The sequence below is a fragment of the Camelina sativa genome, chromosome 16 (genome assembly GCF_000633955.1).
Source record: "Camelina sativa cultivar DH55 chromosome 16, Cs, whole genome shotgun sequence".
NCBI lineage: Eukaryota > Viridiplantae > Streptophyta > Magnoliopsida > Brassicales > Brassicaceae > Camelina > Camelina sativa.
The window spans coordinates 25,603,995-25,613,436 of NC_025700.1; the positions used below are offsets into that span (position 1 = coordinate 25,603,995).

The window sequence follows — 9,442 nt, forward strand, 5'->3', positions numbered from 1 at the left end:
AAATTAACCTTCCAATCAAAATCACAACAAGCGAGAACAAATCAAAACCAAGAACTCAGCAACAACCTCAAAATCCCCAAAGCATAAAAAAAACCAACACTTTACTGTCGAACTGTAAAGCAACTTGATCACACCAGAGTGTTTGAGATTGTAACAAAACATTCAATTATACATACACACAAGGAAAGACTAATGAGAGTGGTCGGGGCTCGGAACCTACAGGGTGCAGATTTCTGAGCTTCCGCAGCCTTGGCTTTTTGAATCTCAGACCTCAACTCTTTGACGATTGAGGGATGCGCTGAACTCGTTCTCTGTGCATGTTCCTCTTCCATCGCCCTAAGCTTAACAAGCCTCTGATTCAGCTCCTGTAGTGAGAACCAACCTTGTAATTTCTTTCCTTCTGGTCTATGCAATCTTAGCTTCTCTCCCAATTCGTAAGGATCATAACTCTTGTAAAACTCCGATTTCATCTCCTCAGCGTCGTCGTTCCCTTGTTCTAATTCCTCCGCGAAGACTGAATGTGGCAATCCTTCTCCTCCGATTACATTTGAACGGAGATTTGTATTGAATTGCATCTTCATAGTGTTCTGTAACCCAGATAAACTGGCCCATTTGCCTTCTTGTGGTCTCATCTGCCTTAAGTTCTCCTTTACTCTTGCAAATGACGTCCCCTCGATTTTACGATTCCCATACGAATCTCCAGATTTCGATAACACATTCTGTTTGTAAACATCCTGCCAATCCCTAGGCGGCGGAGCTGCTTCTCTGCTTCGGAACTCGTTCAGATTCCTCCTGATTTCCTGAATTCGGCCGCCGATTTGGATACCGGAGAGCGACGGCGATGGATTTTGAGCTTTGCCATCGAACCTGGCGAACTGTCTCCTCCCATCCTGAGGCTGACTCTGTTTCAGGCTGCTTTTGATACCACTGAAGAATGAAGGGATTTTGAAATCCGACGGAGGCGAAGATGACGGTGATTGAGAGCGATGTTCGCTAGATTCGTTCCCGTCTTGAGGAGATGACGAAGAGGAAGAGGAGGAGGTTGAGAAAAGGTGAATGAGAGATGGATTAGAATGTAGCCTTTGCTTAGGTCTGGCGAGATGAAGCGCCATTGAAACTGATCTTGGCGGCTCCTGAAGCTTTTATTAGGGTTTTGTGGGTGTGTACCGTCGCAGCGTAGATGATGAACATGGACGAGCCGTTTCAAGTGAGAAATGCAAATGATGGTCTCCGTTCGGTTATCTATTAAACCGGAATTGATCTGGCGATTAAGTAAACCGGATACGAAAGAAGGGACGGCCGACGGTTTGTTTGCTTTTCGCCCTTTCGGTAAAAGTGAAAGTCAAATGGGAACTACTACTAGTAACTATCATCATCATCATTACTGACTGACTTGAGATGAGTAAACCTTACGTAAGTGAGGTCAGAAGGTTCGATTCGCCAGGTCTTTTTGTTCTTAGGCATTCTTATATTTTTAACTAAGATTAAACATTAGATTACATTATCTGGTGTGACATGTATTTAAGGAACATAAAAAAAAAAAAAAAGGTATTTGACCTGTGTATGTAGCAATTTTTTCTTAAATGCTACATCCGGTTCAGATGAAATTCGAATAATTTCAGTAAAATAGCAGATGATACCGTGTTATCATGTTACCGTGTCGACGAAAAGTAAAAATGTTAGTTCACTGACTAGCTTTTTCGTACAATCGGGAACTATAAAATAAAACTTTTTCGAGAGAGAGACGTACGTATGTGTTCTACTAATACGAATACTGACCCTTCTTAACCAAGACAGTGTATTTGCAAGAATACATTTTCACGACACGTGTTCTTTACACTTTGGTGTTCAAACAAAAAAACCACTTGCAAACTACTCCATTTTAACTGATACGTGTCTAATACAAGAAATTCAAACCCTATGGCTATTGGTATGTATGGTTCTATTTTTTTTTTTGTTTCAACATAGACCGTGCTTCCCCATTTTAAATTTGCCTATGTAAATTAAATACGGTATATCTCCAAAACACCTTCCATTAATTCAATATTTATTCTTTTTGTACAAATTAGAGTTTCCCTATTACCTTAGCATAAATGATGACAGTCTTGGATATTTCCATACTCGGGGAGTATTCGGTTAGGAAGGAGTTGAGGTGACCAAGAAATTGAATAGTCATCAATGCAAGGGTAACCAAAAAAAAAAACTAAATTCAGCAATCCAAATAGCAAATTCGACCATATTTTCATAAATTAACATAAAAATACTACTATGTGTATTTTCTAGAAATAGAGAATATGTCTCGTGCGTGTGAATACTCTAATGTTGTTGTAGCTAGTTGTTTCTTTCTAGCAAGACATCCCTATTCTTTTTCCAAACTCATGTTTTACAACAATAGCATCTTTAAACTAACGAAATCACTATGGGAAGTTCCAAACTTTGAACAACTACTACAGTTTCAGTTTGGATTGATTCTCGCGCATGTAAAACATATCTTACATTCATTCCAACACACGATTAATAAAAATAAAAGAAGCTTGCCACAAATGGTCTATGCCACGTATGTTATCAAGAGGGTCCTACACTTATCAAGAAAGAGAAATATAAAAAATATATAAGTTTCTTTTTTTGCAATCTCCCATTAATATAAATACACTGTGCAAAATAAAAGACTCAATATATATATATACAAATCCCCCCCCCCCCCCATTACCTTTGTTGCCACAGAGATTTCTTCTTCTCTACTTTTTCGCCACCATCTCTTTCTCTCTCTCTATCTCTCTCTTAACTTTCAACTATGTCCGGTGAAAACTGGATTCTAGTGGCCATGTCCGACGATTCCTTCGTGGCTGAGGCGCTGCTTTGTCTCCGCCACTCCGAACCGAAGAAGAGCGTCGTCGAGGCGTCCCCTCTCAAGCTGAAATGGAGCGTGCGTCAACGTAGATCGAAGAAAGGAGACCAAACGCGTGCCAGCCCCACCACTCCACTCTCCTGGAGCGGTGCCACGTCTCTTAGCGGCGGCGGCGGCACCGTGGAAGGTCTCGAGGAGTCTAGTGCCGCCGTAAAACCTTCTGAGGCCGTTAGATCTAAGGTTTGTCCGGTCATTTCGCTCGATCTTTTTTTTTTGTTGGCCTATCCGATTTGAAAGCTCCTCGACGCTCGTATGTGTTGTTTTTGCGTGTATATAGCCCTCGTGATGCGGCGTTTTTGCACTGTCATGTTATTTTTTTTTTCCTTTTTCGTGATAATACTTCTGTCGAGTTTTTTTTCTTTGTTCGTTTTGGTTGATCTATTGCCTATTATGCCCTTGCCCTTTACCCACATGACGAGACGTTTTTAGTTGTTCGCTTGTGGGTATTTTCGTCAATTTAGGATCCACGATCGTCTTCCTAAGCTGATCATCATGTAGGTACACCGACTTTTTGTTGACCGAAATACCCCTCCACCTTGGTGGACACAACTCCAATTTAGGCAATCTCATGTTTTTCTTTCTCTCTTCTATTTTTTTTTTTTTTTCTCTCTTCTATTTCTTTGGTTGTCTTCTTGGAAACACTTCCATATATTTTCAATTCGGTGATCTCTGCTTTTTTTTGCTCTTTTGCAACAAAAAGAGTCACGTTTTCCCACTTTTGTGCATCTCTCTCTCTCTCTCTAGTCTACTTTACGGAAAGACTAGAAAGCCCTCACCTCAAGGGAGAGAGGTCTTTTTGGGTCAAATCAGCGTTGTAGACTTCAATGCTAATAACACATTCAATATCATTACGATGCTAATGCCCGAAATTAACCCTTGTCATCGGATGAGCTCTTTCACACGATAAAGGGTATATAAGTCAATGCGAGAGATGATCGCTGGCGTTATTTATACAAATTAGAGGGGAGGTTTGGGAGGCGTTTTCGTGGAATTGAATTTAAAGATCAGAGAGTATGAGTGGATTAGGTACGTGTGTGGTAGGGTTTAGTGGGGAGGGCAGTTATCTGATGTGCCGCAGTCGACAGTAAAGTCTTAAGGACTCAGTTTCTTACTGGTCAAAGTCCTCAGTTGTTGCAACGTATTGGCTGGCTCCCTCTTATTTTTGTCCGTAGGATTTTTTTGGTCTCATCAGTCTTATTAGAAGAGTATTAGTCTGTTCCTTTTTGTACTTTTTTTACTTTTTCGCAAAATTTAGTTAAGATTTGTTTTCTGATACTTAAGTTGACTTTGATCGGTGGTTTATAAATTTGAAAAACCGTAGTAAAAGTCGTAAGAAAAAAATAAATACTTTTTCAAAAGAAAAAAAAAAAGAAAAAAATAAATGGAATTTTTGGGTTTAATAAAAAAAAAATTGTTAATAGGGACAAGTGGTGGTGGTATGGAGAATACGTGACACTGGTTTGGGTTGGAGGAGAGGGCAAAGCATGACGTGTGAATGTGACGACCAAACACACACGCGTTAAAGTCTCACAAGTCACGCTCCATTCACGTGTCTGTTTTTTTTTAAATTAAAATTTTACTAAATATTTTTGCTCTTCTATTTTTTTTTTTTTTTCCCCTTTGGGGGGCACAAGTAGTTGACCAAGAAGATTCTTCTGAAATTTAGGATCTCTAAGTTATAGTTGTTATATTTGTCATTATACTGATGAGATGATTCTTTTATTTCCACTCTATCGTGCCTCTAAAGTCTCTTTGTAACGGTAGGTGTTGTGATTTCTTTATAAAAATGATATAGTATACAAAACTAAAAATGTTTTTATTGTATTAGTTTGGTGTGATTATTGATTATTTTAGTTAGCTTTATCTGGTGGTGTTGTGTGTCTTAAGCCATAATCTGATCTGTTTTTGTTTTGGTGTCCAGATTTCTCAAACGAGTGCAATAACAACAATAGCAACAACCACCCTTTTGAAGAGATCAAGAAAGAAAAAGGTAATAATAACACAAAAGATATTGTTTCTTTAAGAGTCTGTCACTGTTTAAGATAATGTTACTAGTTTTAGCCCAGACATGGAGCAATTGTGACCAAGTTCATGGTCATGGCTTGTTTTAAATTTGTCGACACATGTTGTCTAAGCTCCGCTTTAGGATTTTTTTTTTCTTTCTAAATTAGGACGGATATGGTTTACATTTTAGACGATTCGAACCCTCTTTTTTCTTCTAATTAATGAATGTGTGATTGTTGACAGACTTTGGCTGAGCTTAAAGAAGAAGAGATCATGCTCTTGAAGGAAAGTAACGGCCTGAAAAATGTATAACCTCCACTTTGGCCTTGTTTCATATATCTCTGCATACCAAGTCCACGTTCTAATCTTAGATTTCGTTTATTCCTTCTCTTGAATCAGGAATTGGCAAGTATGCGCGATTTGGTTGAGCAACAAAGAGAAAGAAACAAAGCTCTAAAGAAGATGAAGGTGAGCCCATCTTTCTCCCTCTTCTAAACAGTCACTCATTCATTATATACAGAACATAAAACATGTAACTCAATCATATATTATATATGTATGCAGGCTGAATCACAATCTGCCTTATCCTGCAAACTTGCTTTCGAACAAGGTTCCTCCTTCTTGCTCCCTGACCTAAACATGCCTATAGATAACGACCCGAGCCCTGAAGTTGTCTGCTGAACGGGCGAGATGATCATTCTTTTGTTTTTCCCAGCACAAAAACTATACCACTATACCTCCTTCCACAAACATGTTCTTTTCTTTTAACTGGTAGTAACTATATGAATATGAAGAACGTAGATTAATCCTATATATATATCATCCTTCACCCCATTTCCCGTGGACGCTGAAGAAGATTCGCCTGTAGGTGTGAAGTGGTTCGAGTTTATGGTTACGTGTTGTCTGACATATTTTCTTCTTTAGCCTGGTAGTAAGATTTTTGCTCTGACATTCTCCTAAATGATTCTTATCTGTCTCCCATTGTCTTAGAATGAGATGTAATTATCTACATAGATAATAGATGTACACTTGTTCTTCTTCTTTTTTATTTTTATCTCTCTGGTAAGATGTATTGCAAGATTACATCGACTTTTATAATCAATGTAACATGTTACAAAACATTTTACTATTTTGTAACTCTCACCGTCTCACCGAGGACTATATAAAATATGTGTCTCTCGCAGCCTTCATAACTCTTGCTAATTTCAGTTTATAGGAATGAATACTCACTGAAACACATTTGTCTTTACTCTTGAGTGAGAGTAATAACGAAATTCTAATTTTATTGAAGTTAATAATAATAATAAATCGTTAGTAGCCTTAAAACCCTAATAAGATTTAAACTTCAGTTTTTGTCACCGGACGCATAAACAACGAAAGTGATATTTCACCAGACGAAAATGGCGTCGTCTCTTGGCCAGATCACCCTACCACGCGCGCCGTCATCGGAGATTGGCCTCTTACGCCGTCGATTTGATCGACCGATGATCAGGACCCGGATCGGATTCAATGGTCGGATTGCGAGCGTATTGACTAACAACAAAGCAGGGGAGCAAGCTGGGGTGTCGGCAAAAGCAAGTGTGAGCCAGAAGGTGATCGAAGAGGAAGCCAAAGTTCTCGTGGGTACCTATGCGCGTGCTCCGGTGGTGCTCTCAAGTGGGAAAGGTTGTAAATTGTTTGATCCAGAAGGGAAAGAGTATCTTGATTGTGCATCTGGAATTGCTGTGAATGCTCTTGGCCATGGAGATCCTGATTGGCTTCGTGCTGTCACTGAGCAAGCTGCTGTTCTTGCCCATGTCAGCAATGTCTATTATACCATTCCTCAGGTATAGATTCTTTCTGTTGTGATGGTTGGAGAATCCCATGTTTTAGTAAAATTTGCAATTTACTGAAATTTTTGTCACTTGTGGCGAAAGATTGAAACTTTCGTTGTTTTTTTATCCTCTGTGTGATTGAGGTATGACCTATTGAAAGATGCTAGGAAATGTGGAATTAGTCTTCTACTTATATGTATGTGTTCTTTCACTTTGAGCTTTCATCAAATTGGATGGTTTCTCTATTCCCTTCCTTAAGAAATAACTATGAGAAACTTCTTTTCTAAGTGCTAGTATTTCTGATTTCTTTGAAGCAATAAACATGCTCACTCACACATACACATCTATATATTGGTGCCTATCCGTCAGCTTCACTGGTTAATATTATTTACTACTTACACTTGGATCTCGCTCTGTAGATGAGGTTTCATGCTCTGTGATTTCTTTTATTTCCAGCCATTGAGAGTGTTTTAGGATGATATTATAGGACAACTTAGTAGTTACACCAGTAAAAGTTTAGTCTTTGTATAGATAATTATGTGACATTCCTGATCTTGACAATGCGTGAATCTCCTCTAGTAAACCCCAACACCAATTCTCAGTGCTATTTCATAGAAATGTATCTGCAAAAGTCTGGACATTGCTAATTTTTACATAAGAGAATTTTTTGACATCAATGTATGATCTTAGTGTATCTTCATGCTCATATATAATACGTCATATACATTGCTAAAATCTGAAAATTTTTAACTTCTCTGCAGATAGAGCTGGCGAAACGCTTGGTGGCAAGTTCTTTCGCAGACCGTGTATTCTTTTGTAACTCTGGAACAGAAGCCAACGAAGCAGCCATCAAGTTTTCAAGAAAGTTTCAGAGGTTCACCCATCCTGAAGACAAAGAAGTTGCGACAGGCTTCATCGCCTTTGCAAACAGCTTCCATGGTAGAACCTTAGGAGCTCTTGCCTTGACAAGCAAAGAACAATACAGAACTCCTTTCGAACCCATCATGCCAGGTGTAACATTCTTGGAATACGGTAACATTCAAGCGGCCACAGACCTTATCAGCTCAGGTAAGATAGCTGCAGTGTTTGTCGAACCTATTCAGGGAGAAGGAGGGATTTACTCTGCTACAAAAGAGTTTCTGCAATCTCTGCGCACTGCTTGTGATGCTGCTGGATCTCTTCTTGTCTTCGATGAGGTATATATGTACTCTACTTTTCCTCCAAAATCCATCTCAAATTTTCTTCTTTTGTTTCTACTTTTGTAGTTTTGCCAATTGGTTCTGCCTCAACTGGTTCATTTCCCAGGTTCAATGTGGTTTGGGTCGAACGGGTCTTATGTGGGCTTATGAAGCATTCAACGTAACTCCTGACATAATGACTGTGGCAAAACCTTTAGCTGGTGGTTTACCTATTGGAGCGGTGCTAGTGACTGAAAAAGTTGCAACGACCATAAATTACGGAGATCATGGAAGTACATTTGCAGGCAACCCTCTTGTGTGTAATGCAGCCATTGCAGTTGTTGATAAAGTATCGAATCCCTCTTTCTTGTCCAGTGTCTCAAGTAAAGGTCGATACTTTAAAGACCTGCTGGTGAAGAAACTTGGAGGAAACTCACACGTGAAGGAAGTGAGAGGCGAAGGGCTTATCATAGGAGTGGAACTCGATGTACCCGCTAATTCACTGGTCAATGCTTGCCGAGATTCGGGTCTTCTGATTTTGACAGCAGGGAAAGGAAATGTCGTCAGGATTGTTCCTCCGTTGGTTATATCGGAGGAGGAAATCGAACGTGCGGTTGAGATCATGTCCCAAAATTTGTATGCGCTTGATTGAAGCTATTGTAAGAGAAATGATGTGGGACTGAAGAACAAGGAATATTTCATATTCGACCTTGTATTCATTTAGCCTCAAGTGTACCGTTAAATGGTCAAACAATTGAAAATAAATTGACGTTTCAATCTAAATCCTTAGGGTCAAGAAAAACTAAATCCTTCTGAATCTTGGCAGTGTGTGGTCGCAGCCAAACTAGCCAAAGTATCATATTTCAATATATCCTAGGAATCTAATAAAATTACAGACATATATATTACACACACATGTATATATGACTGTGTTAGTGTATATATAGAAAAGTTCCGTACCAGTATTACTTAACTTTTGTAGCTTTCAGTTCAGTTTCAGCTAAGCTAAGCTAAACTAGTTCCTAAGTTTTTTTTTCTGCAGAAACAGGACCTATGGTTCTACTATTTATCAAAAAGTTACTGATCCCATGATTTATGCACCCAGCTTCTATATCATAGGTTAATAATAACTACCTCTACATGACTCATTAACAGTTCATATTTTATATAGACACTGAAGCTTTAGTCAGTTTCATATAATTTTAGACCAATGTATAGTCATCTATCAAAAGTAAAACAAACGGATAATATATAAAGGCAACTACTAGTTACGATATATGTCCAACAGACTACAAGATTATGGCCTTCACCAACAGCCAAAAAACAACAACAACAACAAAAAAAAACAATACAATGCTAATGAAACAAGAGAACTACTCAAACTACAAGTGATTTATCACCTTTTAACACAACCCTAAACCCAACTTCAAGTCAAGCTCTAAACCCATTTTGTCAAGATTATTAAAAGAACTAGTCACATTTGGATGACTAGTAGAAGAAGTTATGATATTGGCATCACCGAACAGTTGTGCAACCGA

The 9,442-nt window shown here is 38.7% G+C and overlaps 4 protein-coding genes across 5 annotated transcripts in view; 2 read left to right on the plus strand and 2 right to left on the minus strand.

Moving 5' to 3' along the window:
- Positions 1–1,296, minus strand: part of LOC104752457 — a 4,044-nt gene extending 2,748 nt beyond the window's left edge. Inside the window, exon 1 of one of the 2 annotated variants that reach the window (XM_019238480.1) lies at positions 1,081–1,296. In XM_019238480.1, coding sequence (XP_019094025.1) covers positions 1,081–1,112 — 32 coding nt within the window. In that variant the 5' untranslated portion in view covers positions 1,113–1,296. Of the gene's footprint in view, positions 1–220 lie in introns of both variants that reach the window. The other variant, XM_010474599.2, reaches the window with a different exon arrangement.
- On the plus strand, positions 2,706–6,049 carry LOC104752458. The gene is made up of 5 exons (XM_010474600.1): positions 2,706–3,088; positions 4,830–4,898; positions 5,156–5,218; positions 5,312–5,380; positions 5,477–6,049. Exons 1-5 carry the CDS (start codon positions 2,795–2,797, stop codon positions 5,591–5,593), a joined length of 612 nt encoding a protein of 203 aa, XP_010472902.1. The 5' UTR covers positions 2,706–2,794; the 3' UTR covers positions 5,594–6,049.
- Positions 6,195–8,669, plus strand: LOC104752460 (acetylornithine aminotransferase, chloroplastic/mitochondrial-like). The gene is made up of 3 exons (XM_010474601.2): positions 6,195–6,738; positions 7,488–7,922; positions 8,032–8,669. Exons 1-3 carry the CDS (start codon positions 6,313–6,315, stop codon positions 8,554–8,556), a joined length of 1,386 nt encoding a protein of 461 aa, XP_010472903.1. The 5' UTR covers positions 6,195–6,312; the 3' UTR covers positions 8,557–8,669.
- The window catches only part of LOC104754050 (ethylene-responsive transcription factor ERF084-like), a 7,184-nt gene continuing 7,049 nt past the window's right edge, over positions 9,308–9,442 (minus strand). The window contains exon 2 of the mRNA XM_019237849.1: positions 9,308–9,442. This exon is cut by the window's right edge and continues 22 nt beyond it. Coding sequence (XP_019093394.1) covers positions 9,308–9,442 — 135 coding nt within the window.

Bases quoted from the DNA above. Each gene is read 5' to 3' on its own strand.
- LOC104752458 (XM_010474600.1), top strand. From the start codon at position 2,795: ATGTCCGGTGAAAACTGGATTCTAGTGGCCATGTCCGACGATTCCTTC. The intron at 3,089-4,829 runs GTTTGTCCGGTC...TTTGGTGTCCAG, and splicing joins CTGAGGCCGTTAGATCTAAG to ATTTCTCAAACGAGTGCAAT. The intron at 5,381-5,476 runs GTGAGCCCATCT...ATATGTATGCAG, and splicing joins AAGCTCTAAAGAAGATGAAG to GCTGAATCACAATCTGCCTT.
- LOC104752460 (XM_010474601.2), top strand. From the start codon at position 6,313: ATGGCGTCGTCTCTTGGCCAGATCACCCTACCACGCGCGCCGTCATCG. The intron at 6,739-7,487 runs GTATAGATTCTT...ACTTCTCTGCAG, and splicing joins TCTATTATACCATTCCTCAG to ATAGAGCTGGCGAAACGCTT. The intron at 7,923-8,031 runs GTATATATGTAC...TTCATTTCCCAG, and splicing joins CTCTTCTTGTCTTCGATGAG to GTTCAATGTGGTTTGGGTCG.